The following is a 22,956-nucleotide window of genomic DNA, read 5'->3' as shown; positions in this document are numbered from 1 at the left end:
AAGTGCCAGGTACACAGATCCGGTTTCCCCCGCTCCAGCCAAACGCTGCTTTGTGGGGGGATAATCTGCACCTGGTGGTCATGGAAACCAGCTCCCATCCAGACTGAAGGCAGCAGACGAGCTGACCACCCGGAGGAAAAGCGTGCCCCGCTTTACGTCTAATGAATTCTCTAGTTTACGCCGCAAAAACTGGAGAGAAAGATCTTGAACTTCTGCAACAGCTGCTAGCCGCAACACACCCCATGATGTCCAGTCAACTCGTTTTCCATTCCTGATTTATGTTGACCAAGACAAGAAAACACCAGCTGGGTTTCCATTAGCCATAGAATTGTGCAAATTATGAGAATAAATTTGCTTAATGGAAACATTCCGGTATGTTTCTATAGACCCCTTGCAATGTGACGTGATTCACGCAAGATCCCACCGCGCATCTCCCTGCGGGAGCGCAAAAAGTGGCTAGCATTGGTTTTAGCTGCCACGTTGTCAAAATAGGGTGCAAAGTCTTGAATGTATGCATGATATGTAAAAGAAGGGGCGCAAAGCTTTGCTGCTACGACAACTAATAAAGCCAGAAAAAAGTTTTAATTAAAAAATATGTATTTTTTTAATTAAATGGGAAATGGAAGTTATGCTAGCTTGACTTTGAAAACCTCAACATCTAGATGTGCTGCAGAATTCTGTGTTTAATTTATTGCAGATTCTAATGCTGCGAATAACGAGTGGAGAAACAAGGTGGAGTTAAAACTGTCAGGTTTATGAAGGAGGAGTCGCACAGAAACACAACATACCACTAAGATGGACGAAACAAAGTAAAAACTCAGATCAGTCAACGCAGATCTGCAGAACTGAATAGAAAACATGTATATACAGTAGAGTCCTGTAATTTGCAGAGCTTCACACCTTGTGCTGAGTGTTACCTGGATTACCTGGGAGAGACGAGCAAATAAGTAAAGGTTTCACCTGAAACAGGAAAGAGGCGCTGAGAGGCGAAGCGGCACTCAGGGTGCCATTAGTTCTGGAGCGAGTGCTCGACAAGTCCTCTTCTTTCAGTGCGCAGCCAGTAATTACCCAGTTCCTCTGTATTTTGCAGCCGTCAACCCGACATTTGGACATCGAGGAAGAGAAATACAAATAACAGCTGTCAGCAGCTTTCAAAACGAAGGCAGGACAAACACAGACACGGGTTTAAACTCTACGTTCATTCAGAATCGATTAAAAACGTCCCAAAGTCAGTGTAGAAATTTTTACAGTGAAACAAATCCGCTGTCCGAGGCAACGTTCTCACGTCGCCATGGAGACGGAACGCATGCGCGGAGGAAACTACAAAAATCAGACATTCATCCGGTCCCGTCTCCGTTTAAGGGGAACATTTGGACTCTTTTTGGTTTTTCCCGAATTCCCGGGAAAAACGCAGGCGCACATGAGCTTTACTGTGCGAAACGTTTGTAAAATGAAGATTGATCACCTTGGAAACATATTGTGGAGCTAAGCTAAGCGAAGCAAAGCTAAGCGAAGCAGAGCTACGTCACAGAGTGCGGAGTTCAGTATGCCGCGTTGGGATTGGTCAGAAGTGTGTTGCCATGTTTTAAGCAGAAATGCTCAAAACGTTTATTTTGCATACAGCCATAACAACAGCAAATGTCTATTTAAAATTATATGTTCACATTTAAAGAGCCTCACTGAAAACGTGTTTTTACATTCTTAACTCTTTGGTGCAGAAACTGGTTGAAAGCCGAGCTGTTAACTTCACGTTTTTGTTTGTGTGAGGTTGAGAGGGGTATGAAAATGTCCCTTTATAAACCATTCAGACTAAAAACCCACACAAAAAAAAAACAATTAAAACTTCCAGGCGACTTTATTACAATATCCCAAACTCTGCAGAAAATATCCCAAAAATAATCCAAACAGTTTGAATGTATTTTTACTTTTTCTTTTCTTCTTACAGAAAGTTTTTGTTTATGTTTTAGGGACTTTTAGGAATGGAAAGAGAGTTTGTGGTGCATTAGTATCCTAAAGAAAAAGATATAAAGCTTAAAATATTTCACTAACGACATGTTATATGAAAAAACCTCAGCAGAGAGCCTTTAAGTATCCAAGATGTCACTGACTACTACTTTATTGCAACGCAAAAGAAAACAAAATCCCTGAATGTCTTCATAGAAATACTATTGGAGAGCGACATCGATAGTTCGCTATCTGGTGTTTGTGTCCACAGGAGACATTAATACGACGTGTTTTTCCGATTTGGTGACAAATTACGCACATTTTTTACAATTACAAATGCTGTAAAATGACTAAAAAATTCTGGATGGAAACTGCAACGTTGTCGTTCATGTGGGCGAAGCTCTCTCTACGCGACACTTCGTTACAACGAAGCGGAGGATTCAGGGACGGAGTGATTCCATCTAAACATGGCGTAATATTTAAAAAACGTGACACCTTAATGTCTCGGTTTGTCATTCTGCCTCGCAAAGCAGACTGGAGTAGATCATGAGGATCCTTTCCAACCGATTAAAGCAGAAATCATCACGAATTTTAATCAAATCGTGAGTTAGTAAAAAATTCCCACCCCTAATTTATACGCAAACAACAAAAACTGTTTACTTTGTTTTTTAATTTATGGTAAATTTTCTCCAATACACAGTCAGAATCATACAGGTTCAAATATATATACACACGTTCCTCCAAATAAGCCTAAACCGAATTTATTAGATCAACCAGCAGACAGAACAATAGGAAAGCCAATAAAGATCTAAGAAACTTGGGTGGTTTGAGTTGTGACAACTTTTCATTTTGGATATTTTTGAACATTAATCTACTGAAGTGGCTTAATGTTGCTGTAGTTTTATAGAAATTCTGTAAAAACCATAAGTGGATGAGCACATGTGGAGGGTTGGGTGTGTTCCTCTCTGTGTAGGAGACTTAACAAAAGCCTTGTGTGAAGTCATGCTCCACCAGCAGCTAAAATTCATACATTTAACCTTTTTAATGACAGATTTCAGGAGTTTCTTCATGTGGGAGGAAAATGATCTGACAAAATATAACAACATCTTCCTGGTGATTTCCAGATTCACCTACCTCCGCATTTCCGAAGATGAAAACCAGCTAAACCAAACCAAAGGCAGCTGTTTATGTTTCCAGGTGTGCTAACATGCTAACTGGGTCATGTGTTTTCAGCGAATGACTTGGATGTTGACACTTCCTATGCATTACAGATGGGCTAAATTTGGTACTCAGAGCTATTAGGAAAACAGTAAACTTACTCCTTCCTTTACGGTTCTGGACCTTTCTTTGGTCTCTGAGCTCTTCTTGGAGTTCAGAAAACCCAAAATTATTCATTCCCTCAGCAGGTTTAGGCTTAAAACAACCACACAATTAGCTGGTGGTATTGCTAAAGGACGGGAGCGAGTAAACTGTTGGCATCCAACGTTTCAACACTAACGTCTAAATCAATTCAAGTGAAAGTTCATAGGAGTTTAGTGAATTTCTGCTTTAGAACTTGTCTGGAGAGATTTAAGGGAAGCTAAATGCGCTAAACATGTCAAAGTTAGTGAAAATGCTAACGTGTGATATCAACACGGTGTTTAACTGACGCTAACAGTGAAGAACATGAGAGCGTAAACAGTCGATAGCCAAAATTTCACCGCAGAAGTACAACTTTGTTGAAGAGCTAATAAGCTAAAAAAATTAGCTCCACTGGGCCCATTCAAAATGTGTCGTTTTGAATGGGCCCAGACCGAGTCCCGACTTAATCTGATTGATAATCTGTAAAGGATTAAGGTGATGGGAAGAGTAAATGGTCAAACATCTGGGTGAAAACCTGGTTAGCTCACAGCTAACTGGACTAACTCTGCAGAAATCCTTCATGTTTTTCAGGGATGTTTAAAGGACATATTAGGAGACATTTAGTGATGTAATAACATGGGGGCTAAGCTGGAACCAATTTAGAGCCGCCTGCAGCACCAAACCTGCCGTCATGTTGGTCTAAAGACGGATCCGAAGAGCTGGAGCTCAGATGCTAACGAGTCAGATTCACTATTTCCACCTTCAGATGATCGTCCACCATCATGTCTGTGTGAGATCTGGGTGGTCAGTCATCAGATCCGCACCTAAACTGGACATTTAATGTTCCTCCCACCCAGAAACGCAGGCTTACAGCCACAATAAGCCCACTGTCAGTCTGCAAACATCTACTTAGCTTCAGTCTAATTAACTCTCTAAACGGCGGCAGCTGACACAATACGACAAAACAAACGCTCGATGGGACTTGAGACACTTCCAGGGAGGAAGATTACGCGTAAGCAGGTTTAATGACTAGAAAATCCAGGAATTAAACATCACAAGGTTCACTGGGTGAACAGAACTGGTGCAGGAAATCAGACTTTATCCCTGACCAGATGGGGTGGCTTTTTTCTTTTTTCTTCCCCAACCACACATTTTGTGAAGGATTTGCAGCTTCAGGCTCTATTAGAACAATGCAAACTTTTAAAAACTCAAGTTTTCATCCATGATTAGCAGATAAAGTCCAGCAGAGTTTCCCTCTTTTTCTGTTTTGTTTTCCAACGTCCGTCCCGCTGGCCCAGAAAGGAGAGGACAGCGGGCCGTTAAAAGGGACGGTTGGGGTCCGTCGCAGCCGCTCCCCTCCCCCGGCGGCGTCCCGCTGGGCGCATGTCAAAGATCACATGACAATAGGGATTCCTGACCCAGCTTAGCAATGGGAAACACTGAGTCAGAGCTGCTGGCCTTCCTGAGGACCGATTCTCCACCCGGTCCCAACAAACCGCAGGGCAACACTCCACATTTTCGGGTTAAAAGAGGTGAAGAAGATTCAAAGCATGCAGCTTTAATGTGGTTTCCACAACAAATCCTCTTCTGGGTCCTGAAGTGATCAGGAGCTGCTTTTCCATTCACCATGCAATTGCGAAATTTGACATTTGGGAAAATAAACAAGCCAATTTTCTTTTTAAAAAAAACCAAAACCGTTTGTTTTCCAATAAAAAGTTTTGGCACTAAGATGAAGGTTTTCAGTCATATTGAAATTGATTTAATTCGCAAAACTGCAATGGAAACAGTTTTATCGCATCACATAATCAACACCCGGGTGTTACTACAGCGGAAACGACAAAGAAGACGACAGGAAGTGGTAGTTAGATGATGGCGCAGAATGATTTTTTTAATGAACAAAGTATTATTGTGTGATTTTAACTGCATTTATTAATTAATGGAAACACCTCGATAGTAAAACTGGTTTTTCAACATTAGCGGAACATTCTCACAGTTTTGCTGCACATTTGCAACGAAAACAAATATTACATGATATTGACAGTTTTATGGATATAGTAAGAAAGATGCAGGTGTTAGCGCAGTATTGACAGAGATTTGCGCTCTTTTCTAAGGGAAACGCGGGAAGAGAAAACCGAATGCTGAGCTTCATCCTCTCCGTTTCCATCCGCCATCATCTGTTAGAAAAACATTTCCTAAGATGGATTTCCAGCGTTCAGGATGAAAGATTCAGAACAGCAAGAAAGAAAAAAAGCCAAACATGGTTTCAAATGACGACAGCTAAAAAAAATCTTCCAAACATTTGATTTGAGTAAAAATCTGCTCAATAATTATATTTTACCGTTAAAGTTTGAGGCAGATGCAGGATGTTGGGGGTGGAAAAACTGGAAAAACTGATTGTTTGCATTTAGTTTTAAACTGTTTAGCGCAAATAAGTGAGTTTATCTGTCTGCGCAGGTTTGCGGTGGAAACGCGGCGGCAGCCGCAGGTTTTCCTACCTGACCACTGCGACGCAGCCGGGAGGATGAGGAGCAGGACGCAGCGGAGGAAGAGCTGCAGCCGAGAGCAACACCTGCGGAGAAAACGCGTTCACAGCTTTTCAGGTTTTACTCTGACACAAAGTGAGCGAAAGTTTCAGAAATGAAATGAACCCCGCACCTCATCTTCATCTTCTGTCCGTGTGCGGGGCGGTGCGGGGCGCTACATGGACTCTTCCAGGGGAGGGAGAGGAAAAGGCGGAGAGGAGAGAGTCTGGGTCCGGGGCTCCGCTGCTGCGCCGCCGGAACAGCTGATGAGGAGGAGGAAGAGGAGGAGGAGGAGGAGGAGGAGGAGGAGGAGGATCTGACCTGCACATCACGGACTTCCCCCGGGTCCTAAAGGAAACGGGTTGAACTCAGAAAACCTCCCAATAAATAATAATAAATTGATTTATAACAAGAAATAAACGTATTATATTATTGATCAATTAGCAGTAATATTATTGCTTCTACTACTATAATAAAAAGTATTATAGTTAAAATAATGTTTTATTTATGCAACAATGATTTATATTTTTCCGGTATTAAAATGTAAAAAATTAAATTCTACTTTTACCACTGCTGCCACAAAATATAAAGAAATTATGAATGTATATGATTTATGCATTAATAGAGATTATTACTTAAATTAATAATAAAATAGTAATAAATGTAGTTCTAAATGATATAAGTATTATAATAATGTTGTTAAAAATAATATTATTCACAAATAGGAAAAATAATACTAATTAAGGATAATTATAGTAAAACATTACTAAAATAGTATATATTTGGATAAAATAGCAATACTGTCATTAATGTCCTGTTCTGTTGGGTTGGGTTCATCCTGAGCAGAGCAAGAGGCTGGAACAAAAACAAAAAGTAATAATTATTATAAGTACACATAATTTTTATATTTCTGTATTTTTATATATGCATTTATTTTGGAAGCTTTTACTATTGTACGTATTCTAACTCATTATACCAAGAATAATAAATATATATATTTGTTTAACACAGATTTTCATGTAAGATTTGGTAATTTTAGTATTTATAATTGCATTAAATTCATAAATCAGAACAATTTTAAATGGGGATGTTGCACTTACAGAAGGTGGCCAGCAGAGGGCGGAGTTGCTCTCCTTTCTACAGACAGACTTAATTTGATTCTCCGTCTAAACAGGATTTTCTGCTTTCTTTCTACATGTTTGTTATATCCAGGGGTGAAAGTAAAGGGGTACGGCAGGGTACCGCTACCCCTAAAAGATTTAGCGGGGGGACCCAGTACCTGCAGGGGGAGGAGCGGCTGTCTGCTGTAAAACATGAAGGGGTTCACTGTGAAGCTGTGACTGATTAGTTTTTCAAGAACAATCTAAAACACGACTTAATCAGTTAATAAGTAACTTTGTTCCCATTTCATATTGTTTCTGAACTGTTCTTTGCTAGAGCAGCGGTCTTATATGTCGATCGTGGAAAGTTTTGAGTCGATCTCGGCATCAGGTGACAAACTGAACTCAGCATGACGCTGAGAGCAGCTCGTCCTCTGATTGGCTTAAAACGTTCGTAACTCTATTAAAGAACAACAACAGAAAAATCAACAAAACGTGTTCAAATTAATGACCCAACAACAATAATAACCTCAGTGATTATTGTTTCAACAAGGTGTTGCGCAATCCGGTTCCATTACCAAAATAAGAGCATAGCAGGAGATTAAAATGAACTAATCGACCTCCGCTGTGCTGATCGCAAAATAAATATCAAGCCTGCAAACCTGACATCGTAGCGGACTGAATGTTATATCTTTATCTCTGGAGGTTGTTATGTTATGGGAGGAGGCCATAACATAACAACCTCCTGCCGTTGTTATGACAACCTCCTGCCGTTGTTATGACAACCTCCTGCCGTTGTTATGGCAGGAGGTTGCCATATTTCCTTTTAACTCATGTAAACCACTTTGAATTGCCTTGTTGCAGAAAATATGCTATATAAATAAAATGACCTTACTTACTTTACCTTATCTGAACAGCTTCTAGGTCTCACTTCATCAAAATCTGGAAGTGGCGGTAGAGGCATATTACCGTATCTAAAATCATTGCGGGGCGTTTGCGTTGAACAGGATTTAACTTCTGTGTTAAATGCAACGATTGTAAAAGTTCGACACCAGACAATGGCCCTCCAGTACAGAATCTTCTTGTTTCCTCTACCAGGATGGAAGTATTCCTGCTTTTTCCAGAGCTGAGTTATAAGTAAATGCCTCTATCTTACAGTTTTGTGCTAGCTTTGAGCTTTGGCCGCTCGAGATTGTGGAGCCCCAGTCCGGGTCCAATCCAATTTGAAAATCTCACAAAGTAACTCATTTGTAAAATTTCTCAAATGTCGAATAATGATAGTAGGCGAAGGAAGGAAGCTGAATACAAATAACAGATCTTATATATATATATATATATATATATATATATATATATATATATATATGTATATATATATATATATGTATGTATGTACAACCCCTCTGTTACGTCAGAGGACAGTTTACTTATCTAGCCACGTCACTGGTGTGTTGCATAGGCCCAAGGCAGCTGACGTCAGCAAGGTGACGTGACAGGCTGAAGCTCGAACGTCATGTCACGTGAGTTGGAGCGGACTGCAGAGAAGAGTAGGAGGCGGAAATGGGCCATCCAACTACACACGTATTTACGTCTTATTCGTGTGTTTGCTCCCAACTAACAACATAGAGTTGTTTGTGAATAAAAATATAATGCCCCTTTTCCACCGGCTCTACTTCAGCAGCCGAGCCGGAGCCTGTAGCACGGTGCTGCCTCCTGGTGGTGGGGGGGGTATAGCGCCCCACCTTTAGGCGCCATTTGCTGCGCTTCGTTACTATGCGACCTAACTCGAGTTGTTTTTCTGATACATAAGAAGAAGAAGCTTCTTTTGAGCTATTTTTCATAGCCTGATTGTGATTTTTCTGAGACTTCAAGAAGATGCGCGGTGGGAGGAGGAATACTGGGATTGTGTCGAGGAGGAGCTGATCTCCGCCATGCAGCGGGAGGAAAGCAGGTGGCTCAGACGGTGCACATGAGCCAAAGAGGATTTTTGTATTAAACTACTATAAAACATGTAATAGTGCCGAATATACATGCACTAATGTTAGTCAGGGTGTTGCAAATAACTTAAAAGTGTCAGAATTCATTCATAATATAATTCAATGTGTTTTCAGGTGTCCGTCTTCTTGTCAGTCGGTGTTTTACCTTCAGGATGTCCAGAGACGTGCATTAGCTTATATAAAACCCAAAATCAGGCTACTTTCACCCCTGGTTATATCTGATCGGTTTCCCTGCAGAAGCAGCCAATTAATCAATAATATTGATTTATCCAGCAGAACCCAGAACCACAGACAGGCTGAGACTTCCTGCTGAGCCTGGACAGTTTGGTTTGGGACTGTTGGTGTGATTAGGTATGAAAGTGATTTTATTTGGTTTGTCTGAGGACAGAAGCAGAAAAAACCCCCTGAAAACTTTCAAAATAAAATCAATCACCTCTGATCCAGTATTTGTATTTCTATTTATCAGGAGGAAAAACCTGAAATTTGGTTTGCTGAGATTTTAGGCCTTTAGGTCGTTCTGTTCTGATGCAGCTCTGCATCAGCTTCTCGGCAGATAAATGGGTGATTGACAGCGTTAAGCTCCACCTCCTGGCTCTGATTAGTTGTTTTTTTGGGGTTTTTTTTTACAGATCATCTCTTTTTTAAACTCTAACTACATGGTGACAGTTTAACAAATCTGTTAAAACACATAATAAAAGTTACCAACTGCAGCTGCATGTTGTGAGTTAGAGCCGCATGACTTGGTCTTATCATTTTTCTGTTTTTACTTAAAATAAATAGACAAAATAATTAACTGTAATTTATTTACCTGTCAGTCAGGCTTTCATAAAGTGATTTCTTGAGTTTACCGGATTACTTTTTCACATTGGGCCAGGTTGGCTGGAAATGCTACTTAAGCTATGTTTAGCCCCTGCTGGCAACTGAGTGGAAGTGCCTGACTGATCCGCTCTGCTGTCATCAAGGCACCCAGTATTTTTAGGGGGCTGCAGCAGCTGCAAAAGCATTTAGCAGCACTCCACGAACAATGACAGTTGCCAGAACGTACACAGGAACTGAAGCGCTGCTCTGAACTCGCTGCTTTTTGGGTTCGTTTTGCAGCTTTCAGCTCCTGCTGCCGGACAGGAAGCCGAGGATGTGACCGCGTTGCTGCAGATTAGCATGTGTGTGAATTTAAAGTGGACTTGGGACACGGCTCGGCCCTCAGGACACGCTGCCCTGACTCGGACCACGGCTGCAGGCTCGGAATGCGTGTTGATGGCCGTTCCCGGCGACTGAAGCGAGGTAGGCGGGAGAGGGCAAAGGTCATTCCAATTTAATAAGACAAGTAAACACAGGGGTTAATCTCATCTCTTTAAGTTTCCACAGGGAATATTAAACACACTTAAACTGCAACATCCTAACTGTGGGAATGAAATATCTCTCACAGTCACTTTATCCTGAGTCATCTAGACTAAATATTTCCAAAATGATTAAAAAACAATCCCTCCCATTGAAATTATCATCTTATTGATCAGCAGCTGATTCCGTGTTCAGTATGTTTACAGCTAGTTTTACATTTTAAAACCAGCATAAGTTCCCATTAGAGTCTAAATCAGGAGAAGAGCAGGGGGAGGTCATTATTTCGACATGTTTGGAGGCGTTCATGTGAACATGCAGTGTCGTAGTACGGGATGTTTTCTGGCACTGCAGGGTGTGCGTACGCAGGATGGAGCCAAAACCTGGAACGTTGCCATCCATCCGTAGAGCAAAGCAGCTAATTACTCACACCCTGAATGGTTTGGATTAACAGTAAGACTTCAGATTTCAGAAGGTCCTGATGATGAAATATTTCACTTACCAATTTTCATAATACTCATATAAAAGTTATACATATGAAAGTAACCCAACAACCGATTTCTATAGCTAAGTTATTGTCATTAAATATTCCAATAAAATCTATAATCACAATCAACGATCCTGCCTACAGACATCTAGCAACAGTAATTGCATTGTTTTGTCAACTTTGTAGCAATTCCTCATTCTGGGCTTGCATGTGGTGACAGTGGAAAGGAAAACTACCTTTCAACAGAACGAGTGGCCATCTAAAAATGTAGCTAAAGCAATAATCATCCACACTAGTTCTGCTAATGCTAAAGCGCTAACTTCAACTCTAATTATATCTACTCTAAAAATACTACAACTGTCAAGCGCCGGTTTAATTTTGACATTATAATTTAAATGTCCTATAAAACCCTTAGATATTGTGTTCATGTTTACATCTTTACAGTTTTTTATTTTGTTCTTGTAAGTTTCTTGTTTGAAATAAAGTTATTGGGGGGAAAAAGAGAAGAAATTAAACTGCAATGCTAAGGGCTAGGGTTAGCATTACAGAGTTCAGGAAACAACAAATTAATTATTCCCCTGCAGATGTCGGCTTTAAGTCGCCTCATAATTTCACCAACATGTTCATCCTGATTGGAAGTGACCAGTGGTGAGGACCACTAGCTAAAACGTTAACTGTGCTAACCCTACAGCACAAATCAGAAACCTTAGCTCTGCTAATGCTAAAGCGCTACACCAACACGGTAATTTGTGGAAGCTAATGCTAAGGTGCTAACTGCCATTCAGATCACATCTGCCCTTTACAGACTACAAACCTCGAGCACCAACTTAGTTTTGACATAAAACTAAGTTTTATGACAAAAACAGAGAACATGAGGAGAGGAAACAGTCCTGACCACTTCAAAATAAGAGCATGAACATAAACGGTTAACTACTTGACAATTTAGTAACTTTAACACACGTCAAACTTTATTCAACTGAAAATGTACAAAGCAGCTAAATAAATTAGCGCTTTACAGTTTAGGAGAATCTAAGTGTGCTACATTTTTTCAAAGTTAGCAAAAGCACTAAACAAAATATTAGCTGTGCTATTAGCGCATTAGCAGATTAGCGACATGTGCCTATCGCTCATTATTAAAGACTAATTTTGTTGACTTAAATATTCTGGAGTGGATTTCTTGACCCAATCTGAAATGAAAGATTGGGTCCCCAGTTCTGTCCTGTGGGACGGGAACCACAACTTATTGTTCCAGTAAAAACTTTCAGGTATTCGTTCTGGGATTTTGCTTCTGTGTGAGCCCACATGTTTCTGGCTGTCTTTGTGACACCCGACACACCCCCTCACAGGTCTTTATTTAGCGCTCGCTATATTAAGAGCTTTCCCACTGAAATACAGCACCAGCTGTACTGGCTGTGTGTTGTGGCTGCTTTTGCAAGCGGGCCTGGGCCGTTCCTCCTCCTCCGACTGCTGGGCTGTGTTTTTCTCCCACGCAGACAGATCTAATTCAATTAACCCTAATATTCATGCCATCCGTTTGTGCTGAAACACATGCAGTTACTGGGGGCGAAGGGGAACCGTCGGAATGACAGAAGGTACTCTTGGCATTTTAACTCATTTTCCCTTGGATAACATTATCATGAAATACTGAACTCGTGTTTTCAGGTTTAATATTCTGGGATTGGAGCTTTTGTACATAAAATGTCAGAGAATGCATTCATCTTTAACAGGACAGCCAAAACCCATTATATACACAGCAGCTGGTGCTTTTCAGACTTTATGTAATTTATGTGTAATATGAGCAGTTTGGGACCTAAACCCGACCCCAGGGGAACACCACAACTTATTTCCATATTATAGCTGATTTTGTATTCACCCATTTGTACAAACTGTTGATGATTTTTTTCTTTAAGTGACTCCTTACCCAGTTCAGTCCAACTCCTCTGATGCCATAATCTTCCTATTTTGGGAAAAATATTCGGTGATCTATGATATCAAATGTCTATAAATATTCCTGCTACATATTTTTTTATCGTTTGTAGCTTTTGAAATTTCTTCAACAAATTCCCCAGCAGGCTGAGCTCAAATCATGGCAGTGACGTGTGACACGGCTTTTGGGACAGATACTACAGTTTTTGTGACAGGTGCCACAGCTTTTTTTTTTTTACCGGATACCACGACTTCCACGACATGTGCAACTACTTTTGTGGCACCTGTCACTCCTTGAGTGGCAGCTGGTGCTAGCTGGTGTTAGCTGACACTCAAGCTGCCACTAGGTGGCCATAGTGTGCCAAAACTGTCACTGAAACATGGCTTATGACACCAAATCAGGGCGGCTGTATGTGTATATGTATTCTTTGTTTTTTTTTAAGAGTTTTTAAAAATTCTTGCAATTTATTTGTTCAAACTAAAATTATTCGTATCCTGCATTCAATCTTATACAAAAGCCATGGATCTGCCACTGCCAGGATTTGAGATTTATGTCAATAATAATGCCAGAGATCTATTTTTGGTTAAAGTAATCTAATGTTTTTTTTCTTTAGAAACATATCGAGCAGAACTTGGATGGACTCGGTCCACTGAAAAGTCACATCTCTCCTGAACGACTTGAGGGACGCTGTCAGAGAAGAAATGGATGTCTTTGGTGGCGCACCACGTTTCTTAGCCTACCCAAGACCTGTAGTGGTCCAAAGTGGGACTGATGCAGTTCTTAAGTGTCAGATTGGCGGTGATCCACGACCTGCTGTCATCTGGGAGCGAAACAACGAAAAGATTGACCCCCAAGGACGATATAGGGTCTTTGAAGATGGCAATGTTTACAACCTTATCATTACAGCTGTTACTATTGAGGACAGTGGGCAATACATTTGTAAAGCTAAGAACAGCATCGGGGAAACGTACGCGGCTGCCACGCTAAAGGTAGAAGGCGAGGCACAAGAGATGGAGCTCAGAGAGGAAAACAAGCCACGGTTCCTCATCAAGCCTCTTTCCACACGTGTCGGCCGTGGGGAAGATGCCGTCTTCTCCTGCAAGCTTTGGGGAAACCCGCGACCGGAAGTCGTCTGGGAAAAGGACGGTAGAAAACTCAACGAAATATTTGAGAGCACGCATTTCAGCGTGGGCTACCAGGATGGAGGATGGTTTCAGCTCAAGATCTTTAAGACTCGCGCTCCGGACGGTGGGGTGTACACATGCAAAGCTCGGAATGAGTTTGGAGAGGCGTTGGCAGGAGCCGTGTTGCTCGTCGACGCCGGCCCTGGGCACGAAGAGGAAGGAAACCGTAACGGCTACACTAACGGCCACTGGAAAGTTCCTCAGGGAAAACAAAGGACTGGCAGACAAGTGCCAACCCGACTAAAGGACGATGCCATGACAAAGTCCACAAAAGTGAAAATGTTTGCTGTGACTGAGGGCAAACATGCCAAATTCCGCTGCTTTGTGACTGGAAAACCCAAACCAGAAATAATCTGGAGGAAGGACGGTAGACTTATCCTGTCCGGAAGGCGATACTTGTTGTATGAAGACAGAGAAGGATACTTCACGCTCAAAGTTCTGTACTGCAAGCAAAAGGACAATGGAGTTTACGTCTGTGCTGCATCAAACACCGCAGGGCAAACCCTCAGCGCTGTGCATCTCGCCGTCAAGGGTAGGTCAATGCTTTTTTCAGAGATTTCCTTTGCATTGTTGAGGAAGAGCGGGCACTGGACATCCAGGGATGTCTTCTGCAGCAAGGAATGGGGCTGAGTGGGGCGTGATGCGTCTCAGATTTCTGTCCATTTGATTCTGGGATGATGTAAGTAGGATATAAGGGTACACTGAGGTCATTTACTGGGATAAAGCCAAGGAGAGAAGGGAAAACGAGGATTTAAGACCTCTGACCAAGGCTTGTTGACGATGTACTTCGCAGAAAAACGGGTACTAAAGCGAAAATATTCCATTACTGTCATTAAAACTTAATTAATATAAACAAGCCACGTTCAGTCATATTATCATAAAGTCTGCAAACTTACTGGCTTGCTGAATGGCTATGTGTCCATGTGAGGGAGTCTTTTAGAGTGGGTATTATGTTTCTCACGTGGCCTGAGAAACTCTAAACTAAGGTCACCACAGGATCAGTTTGAGATAGTAAATATAACATTTGTGACCAGACTCTTTGTCTGTACTCGCAGCTAGTTAGAATATGAAAGGCCACTCAAAATATTTGCAACTGGTTTTCACAAAATATCGGTAAGGCAAAGAAAGCGTCGATGATAAGGAAACGAAGAGCTCTGCACACAGATGGCTAAATAAAGCCCACATTCTGTTGTTTACAACTGTCTGGTACCGTCTCCTGGTGTCGGTTGCAAGCACTTTATTCCCTATCTAACACCTCTGAGTGTTTACAACCCTCCCATTCCTCAACAAAATAAGTTCCTTGTCTTTCGATTTCTCGTTTGCTTAGCTGGAATCTGTCATAAAACATATCTGAATTTATAGTGTCACTACAAGAACATAGCTGTGGGTCAAATTATCCTGAGTACACTCACTGACGAGAACAGCGAAGCACTAAGTGTCCGGCGATAATGTAACAATTTTCTTTAGCTGCGCAGACCAGCGATGGATATGTAAATGATTTATTTTGCGAGGAGCTGAAACATCCAGAACAGGCAGTAAAGCGCCTGAGAGGTGGCGTTGCTGCTGCAATGTGTCAGAGACATTTGCTGGAGTGACAGTCAGGCAAAACACAGACTGAAGGTCAGCAGACACAGGGGATCCCTCATGGAGCTGTCGCACAGCATGACCAGCACTCCATGGAGTTTGATTGGGGTTTTATTTTGGGTTTATACGAGTGGAGGGGTCACATGATGCAACAACCTGGCATGCTGACACGGAAACGTCTAAGTGGCTTGACTGAAACACTTTGGCATCCGACAGGAATGGTTAGATTTGGACGTAAATCGCTGTTCATTGCCAGCTGCCATGTCTGAGGCTAACCAGGGATAACCAGTCGCATTACCAGGCACATTAGTTAGCATAAAAATGTCATTTTATCTCATCAAACTTACATTAGCTAATACTTGTAGCTTTATTGAGCTGAAGTCTACTGGTTGCAACACAATTAGCATCAGGCTTCTGTTGGTAGGCTGGACAATAAAACAATAATATCTGTCGTGAAAATGCATCTGATAGGAGAAAAAAGTGGTTTGTGTCCAGGATATGTGGGGTCTGCAGAGATTTTAGCAGGCGTGTCACTCTGACAAATTTTGCTGGATAATAAATTGTCCCAGAAGTTGTTGTTGTTGTTTTGAGACCATTTTTGGATGACATGATGGTGGTATGATGCAATCACATTCTCAAAGATCAATAAACTTTAAATTCTAACAAATATTCAGCACTGTCACTGGAAGGCATTTTAAATAAAATAAGTAAACGAAGCAACAGAAACACAAATAAAATTAATTATAAAGTCTCTGTAAACACATTTATCCTTCACAGAAAAGGCTAGTTGAGACCAAAACACCAGGCTGAAGACTTTGTCATCCAGTTTTTGGTAGAAAGAGAGAGAAAAAGAAAAGGATAAACCATGGAAATTACTTAGATCGCTTTAATTAATCATGCGATTAATTGACTTATAGCGACAGACCTGGATGTCAGTCCTGATGGTCACCAAGAATTGGTCGGCTGGCACCGCCGATCAACTATTGATGACCTATCAATCACTACCAGAGCAGGCGTGGCAGTTGAAACTGTATTAAGACTTTACTGTTGTCATTCTCTAAACTGTATAATGTATTTTATCTTGCATACATTTGTAACTGTAACTACCAATATTCATTTATGACCTTTGACTGCAGAGCCACCGGTCCGGTTTAAGCAGCCTCTCTATGATCTTGAAGTTTGGGAACGGGATTTAGCTGTTCTGGAGTGCGAAGTTCCAGAAGATTCAGTTCCCATCACGTGGTATCTGGAGGACAGACGGCTGCAGCCGGGGGCCAAATATGGAATGGAGGAGTGGGGAACCAAACGGAGGCTGACGATTCGGGACATTGGCGTTGATGACGATGGGATTTACCTCTGTGAGATGCCTGATGGGGGCAGAAGCATCGCGGAGGTAGCTGTAAAAGGTCATTACATTTCATTTATTCATTTTAAATAACTTACATCTTATAGAAATGTAGTGTTGTTTACAGTCTGTATGATACAATACCTCATCTTGGCAAGTTATTATCTCTTTATGTCAAAGTGGAGTTATGATCCATACAGAAATGATCCAAGTGCTTTAAAAACATCCAGCTGTTTTCTGGCAGCAAGTCATTTGTTTTGTGTTGCCTGGAAAACAAGCCATTTGACAAACTTTCCAAATGAGCAGGCACTAGCCCTCACCCAGAGCCCAAGCAGAGTTAGTCAGCTGGTTTTACCACTGTACAATGGCTGCTGGAAAAGACAAGTGTTGTTTACTTACCATCCAGAAATTGCTTTGACTAAAGTCAAAGATGTACGGTTGTACAATTACACATCTATTTGAAATATTTTTTTTGTTTATAAAATGCAATAGTAAATGTTGAGACGCATAAAAGTGACAGAAGCCCAAAAACAGCTCATTCTGAAAGGACCTAAAATGGACAGAACTGGTGAAATATCATCATCTGATAAAGATTTTCTGCATAAACAAACTAACTACCAGCCCACAGACTAATCCTGGCTGAAGCATAATGGCTCCCCTTCAAGTAAAAATGGTTTTCCAAGGTACTTATGAAACCAAGTGGCTCTGATATCAGTAGATGGCATTCCAGTAGAATACAGACCTCTCTACTGGTAGTAAGGTAAAAAAAATATCTATAGCTGTAGCTTCACAGTTTGTGAAGTAATTTCCAACAGATGAATCCCATAAGACAGGTATAATGTCTGTAAATCACAATGAAACCTGGTTTAGGAAAACTGTTTTGGAGATGCCAACGCCTTCACCTTTTGGCACCCAAATATTTAGTAGAATATTCTAGAATCTGATTAGTTTTAAGCTCCACAGAGGATTTACAGTTCAGTTGTTTATGCCACCAAAGCAGATTTACGTAAATCCAAAGAAATCAGACTAGAAAGCAACACCTGGAATATTTATTATCTGAGATGTTTTGCTCTTCTGTGGGAATGATAAGGAGTCTCTGGAGAGTATTACTGTGCAGAGGGATACCTTCATGTCCCTTCCTCAATCCCACATGGTTGGTTGGTTGATAAAACTTATTTTCTTCCAGGTACAATTTTGCGAAAGCTTCCAAGGAAAGTGGATGTCTTGGAAGGTGAAAATGCCGCCTTTTGTGTTGAAGTGGAGAAAGAAGAGATGGACATACATTGGTACAAAGATGGCATCGAGCTGCGCGAAACGCATCAGACCATCCTGAAGTCCTTTGGTCGAACTCACATCCTGGTTTTCGTCAACACGATGCCCCAAGACTCTGGCCTTGTGACCTTCCTCGTTGGCCGGTCCAAGACTTCATCTCAGTTAAGAGTGAAAGGTTTGTTCCAGTTCTTACTGCATTAAGCTCTGAAAAGCTCAAACATTTACAGCTTTAAGGTTTATAAAACCTCACTGTTTTGTTTCTAGCGGCCCGACATTGTCCTCCAAGTTGTCCAGTAGGAGTTCAGATCAACACGGAGCGTGCAAACGCCGCTCTCCTCTCGTGGGTTCCCGCCCCAGATTCACGGAAGAACCCTCCGTCTGGTTATGTGCTTGAGCGACAGGAAGTAGGCACCGGTTCGCAGGAGTGGCTGCAGTGCCTGACCACTGACTCTGCAACCTCAGTGGAGATCCTGGGAGACAGTGTCCCATGTGAAGCAGATTACCGCTTTCGCATTTGTAGTGTAAATAAATACGGAAAAAGCAACAACGTTGAGTTCCCCAGAACTGTTCATTTAGGTAATCCGGCTACAATAACCAACCCTTTTTTCACTGATTGTTAAGTGTTTTAATAAAGTCATTTTTGTTTGCAGTTCCTGTCGCCAGGATTCAAGCTCCTCTACAGGACGCCTTGGTGCCAGAGGGACAAGATGCTCTTTTCACCATCGAGCTTTCTGCTTCGGTGATTGGTACCTGGTTCTTAAATGGTACTCAGCTTCAAGACGATGAGCGTTATTCCCTCCGCCGGTCAAGGACACACCAGTCTCTTCGTATCCGAGGAGTACGCGACGCAGACAACGGAGCGGAGATTACATTCATTGCCTACGGCATCCGAGATTCTGCAGCTCTGTACATTCAAGGTATGCATAGTTTATTTTATAACTTTATAGCATTAAAGACTCCACAGGTGCCTAAAGATAACCTGGAAATGGTAGTTAAGGAATCATTGAAGGATCAGGCATGATGAGTATTTGGGAAAATACAAAAAAGGTTAAATTTAAGTGACAGTAAAGTCAAAGGGTGAGATTCAAGGGACGGGATATATTTCTCTGAGTCAAACCAATAAACCCTTTGAGCAACCTGTTCCCCTCCTAGCCTGTGGGGACGCTGCACCAAGAACCACTGAAGGAAATGACACAAAAACCTCTGAAGACACTGAGAGCAACTTCCTTTGAAATGTAAACAAAAATGAAGAGGCATCAGATTTCAGGGGTCGTAGGATTCTTCTTTTGTCTTTTACAAAAGATCACGAATCATTTCTCCCGCTAACACGAGGCTAGTGGTTATATTTACCCAGAATGCCCTGCACTGTAGTCCATTTCCTGCTTTGGAGCGGTCTCCAATCTGCTTGGTGTTGATTCATGAACTCAAACCGCACCAGAGTTCACTTCAGCAGAACTGAAACCGAGGTTTGTAGGCAGACCAGAGTTTGGTTTGTTGGTTGCCATCATAGTTTGATTAGCATTTGCACCTCTCCAAACGAACCAAACTTTCTAGGCAAACAAACTACAATTCGATTAAAGTGGACTAAACAGGGCTGGTGTGAATGCACCAGTAGAAACCATGATTTATGTGAATAACAATAGGAAGAGCGTTTTAGAGGCTTTCAGAACTGGAACAACCTAAGAACAAAGAGGAAATTAACTAATTTCCATGTAAACAGTTGGTAATGACAGAAATCTCTTTCCTAAAATCTACAGCTCCACTTGTGAAATTTTCACCTCTGTCTGAAATGGATCGAAACAAGTTTGTGGAAGTTGGCAACCCCATCGTGCTCTACTGTGAGCTCTCTGATCCTGCTGCTCCGGTGCACTGGTACAAGAACGGCGTCGAGTTGCAAACTGTGGAAGGTCTTCATATTCAGTCCGAGGGAACGATGAGACGAATTGTCATCCAGTCTGCAGACTTCTCGCATTCAGGGGTCTACTGCTGTGATGCCATTGACGATGTAATCAGGTTCAACGTGGAAGTCGAAGGTAAGAGGCTGTAGTTTCTGTTGAGATCCTGTTATAAAATCAGCCTTTTTGTGTCATTTGTACAATCTATTGTTTCTTTCTTATACACTCTTATATAATATATGGACCCCTTGCATGTTATTGTTTACTTCCGGAAATCACAAACACCTGCACAACGCTGGAGGGCAAACAGACGATTCGTTTACTTACTATCTGATTAATTAATTGAAGCCTGGAGATGTAGGTATTACTAATTTGCTACTACTAATTGTTAGCTAGCGGTTTTTTTCCCTCCGGCAGGGAGATGGGGGTGAGATCTTGTGTAAGGGGTTTATAGAAACAAGATATCCTTTTCTAAAGCTTCCACCACCTAACCGATTACCTCTCGATCTCCTCAGCCCCACCTGTGAGGTTTTCCACAATTCCAGATGCTGAACGGAGCAAAAGCATCCAAGCAGGCGGGCCGTTTGTTTTACAGTGTGAGCTCTCAGATCCCTCTGCCCAAGTGTACTGGTACAAAGATGGATCAAAGCTCCACCCTCAGACCGGAGTCGATGTCAAAGCCGAAGGCTTATCGAGGAAACTGGTCGTCCATTCAGCAGAAGTCGCTCACTCCGGCTTGTACTGCTGCAAGACAAAGGGCGACGCCGTCACCTTCAGTGTGGAGATCACAGGTGATTTCTTTCTCCTCAACATGAGAAACATTAACAAGCTCCTTTTCAGCAAAGCCACTAACTCTTATGATACTGTTGTGTGTTGTCTGATGTTTTGCTCTTCTTGCCATTGAATGTGCAGCAACATGTTTATCCTTCAACCTGTTAGCAGTTAAGCTGTCTGGAATTAGATTATAAACAATACTCTAAATGGCTGACATGAGGTTTACTGAAGGTTGTCATAAATTTTAAACATATCTGTAGCTCCACCTATGAAGTTCTCAGCTATTCCTGAGGATGTGAAGATCAAGTTGATCGAAGCTGGCAGCCCTATAGTTCTCCAGTGTGTGGTGTCGGATCCCGAGGCCCAGGTTTGCTGGTTCAAGGAAGAAATGAAGCTCATTTCCAGCTCTGGATTAGAAATCCATTCAGTGGGCAACACAAGAACCTTAGTTATTCAGTCGGCAGAGGTGTCCCACTCTGGTTTATACAGATGCGCCACTGACGATGATACCGTGGAGTTTCAAGTGGAGATCAAAGGTGACTTTTCACTTCCTTTCTTAAGTGTTGATATCGTAACCACCACCTCCTCTCTCAAGGTGCCACTAACTAACCCTGCTTAAGAACTATGTGGTTTGATGGCTGCTTCTTTCGCACAACCGAACAGAAATGTTAACGACTGTTTATTGTCACTTGCTGTGTAACTGCTGTGGCTTTCTCTCAACTCAAAGTCTCCAAAGCTCTTTTTATCTTCTGCTCAGTAGCTATCTGTTTGAAAGGTGTTTCCACAGCCTTGGGTTTATTTAGTTGTCCTGAATTCCCAATGATAGCTCTACCTGTGGCATACTCTACTATCTTTGACGCTGAGAGAAGCGGGTCCCTTGAGGTGGGCGACCCTTTGAAGGTGGAATGTGAGTTTGCAGCCTCCACTGTCCCGGTCGGCTGGAGTAAAGATGGTAAAAAGCTCGACCCGCAAAAGGGTTGGGGTATACAAAGTACCGGCTCACCGCCGGGACCCGTTATCCCACCCCCTGAGCTCTTGCCCTCAGGGCAGTGCTGCTGCCAAACCACTGAGGCCACTGTCCACGTCTCTGTGGATGATAAAGGTGATATTTTTTTTTACAGTTGTTTCACTATTACAGCAAATCCTAAAGCTTCATAGACACTAGATATGACTAACATTTATATGCATTTCTGTACCTGTTTATGTGATGCTGTGTCTAAAGGTGTGTGTCCGAAAGGTGTTGTAAAATAATCTCTACTTACAGAATGAAGATTTGTGTTTAGTATGTAAAAGCAATGCTGTTTTTCATTGAGTTTGAGATTTGACAGATTCCTCCAGGGCTCAGCCTTTCTTCAGTCCAGTTACATTTTGAATCACTATCTTTAGCTCCAACATTGCCGCCCCGCCAGGAGGCTGGAGGGTTGCAGACACTCGAAGCAACCCGTCCACCTGAACCAGTTGGTGAAAGCTCAGACCCTGCAAGCCAGGTGTCATGGCCGAGAGATTCACAATCCTATTCAAGCACACCATTTGGTTTTGAAACGGGAGATGTCAAGGAGACCCTTGTTATTGAACCAACTCATCCTTCAAACTCTGGAGCATACTATTGTGCAACAGCAGATGATGTGGCCAAATTAATAGTAGTAAACAAAGGTGATTTTTCTCATTTGCAAATGTCATATATATGCATATATAGCTCCAATTCTCTGTGTGCATCTTTGAAAGACTGTCGTTAGGTAGAAATAAGGTCAGTATGCACTGAACTTATTCCCTAATGATTGTTTGTAGTGTCCCCTCCAACATATGTACTTGACCCTGACGAGAAGACCAGGTCAACCGAAGAGCAATATCCAATTGTTCAGCAATTTGAGATTTCAGATCCCATTGCTAAAGCTTGTTGGTACAAAGACGGAACCCAGATTTATCCTAAAAGAGAACCCGACACTGAAGAGCACAGCCAGATCTTGGCCCTTGTGTCCCAACACTTGTCGGATGATGGCGGGTTCTGCTGTGACGCGTCTGACGGCGTGCCGTTAAGAGCGGACGTGAAAGGTGGTGTCTCTGCACATTTAAGACTCAAGAATTTAGTTACATGCGTGAAGCTTTCACCCACCTCATTGTTTTCTCTTTGGCTTTGTCCGAACAGCAGAGCAGTGTCACTCGCGTGACCAGGTTGGTGAGGTAGCTGATGCATCAGCCCAAAACTCTGTGGAAGTCAAAGGTGATTTGAGCTTTTAAAATCAGTCATC

The 22,956-nt window shown here is 42.0% G+C and overlaps 2 protein-coding genes across 4 annotated transcripts in view; one reads left to right on the top strand and one right to left on the bottom strand.

Annotated features, from left to right (window-relative positions):
* The window catches only part of col18a1a (collagen type XVIII alpha 1 chain a), a 72,780-nt gene extending 66,671 nt beyond the window's left edge, over window positions 1-6,109 (bottom strand). For both annotated transcript variants that reach the window (XM_008404262.2, XM_008404263.2), the window contains exons 1-2: window positions 5,941-6,109; window positions 5,781-5,854 (exon numbers count right to left, since the gene is read on the bottom strand). In XM_008404262.2, coding sequence (XP_008402484.2) covers window positions 5,781-5,854; window positions 5,941-5,951 — 85 coding nt within the window. In that variant the 5' untranslated portion in view covers window positions 5,952-6,109. The remainder of the gene's footprint in view (window positions 1-5,780; window positions 5,855-5,940) is intronic.
* Window positions 6,110-9,898: 3,789 nt separating this feature from the next.
* The window catches only part of obsl1b (obscurin like cytoskeletal adaptor 1b), a 44,531-nt gene continuing 31,473 nt past the window's right edge, over window positions 9,899-22,956 (top strand). For both annotated transcript variants that reach the window (XM_008404265.3, XM_081604706.1), the window contains exons 1-13: window positions 9,899-10,185; window positions 13,267-14,369; window positions 16,558-16,827; window positions 17,953-18,213; window positions 18,303-18,614; window positions 18,689-18,955; window positions 19,796-20,071; window positions 20,449-20,724; window positions 20,968-21,243; window positions 21,534-21,809; window positions 22,094-22,360; window positions 22,496-22,759; window positions 22,854-22,928. In XM_008404265.3, coding sequence (XP_008402487.2) covers window positions 13,355-14,369; window positions 16,558-16,827; window positions 17,953-18,213; window positions 18,303-18,614; window positions 18,689-18,955; window positions 19,796-20,071; window positions 20,449-20,724; window positions 20,968-21,243; window positions 21,534-21,809; window positions 22,094-22,360; window positions 22,496-22,759; window positions 22,854-22,928 — 3,835 coding nt within the window. In that variant the 5' untranslated portion in view covers window positions 9,899-10,185; window positions 13,267-13,354. The remainder of the gene's footprint in view (window positions 10,186-13,266; window positions 14,370-16,557; window positions 16,828-17,952; window positions 18,214-18,302; window positions 18,615-18,688; window positions 18,956-19,795; window positions 20,072-20,448; window positions 20,725-20,967; window positions 21,244-21,533; window positions 21,810-22,093; window positions 22,361-22,495; window positions 22,760-22,853; window positions 22,929-22,956) is intronic.

This window comes from Poecilia reticulata, chromosome 2 (genome assembly GCF_904066995.2).
Source record: "Poecilia reticulata chromosome 2, P_reticulata-male-v2, whole genome shotgun sequence".
NCBI lineage: Eukaryota > Metazoa > Chordata > Actinopteri > Cyprinodontiformes > Poeciliidae > Poecilia > Poecilia reticulata.
This window is presented reverse-complemented; position numbering and strand designations above follow the sequence as displayed.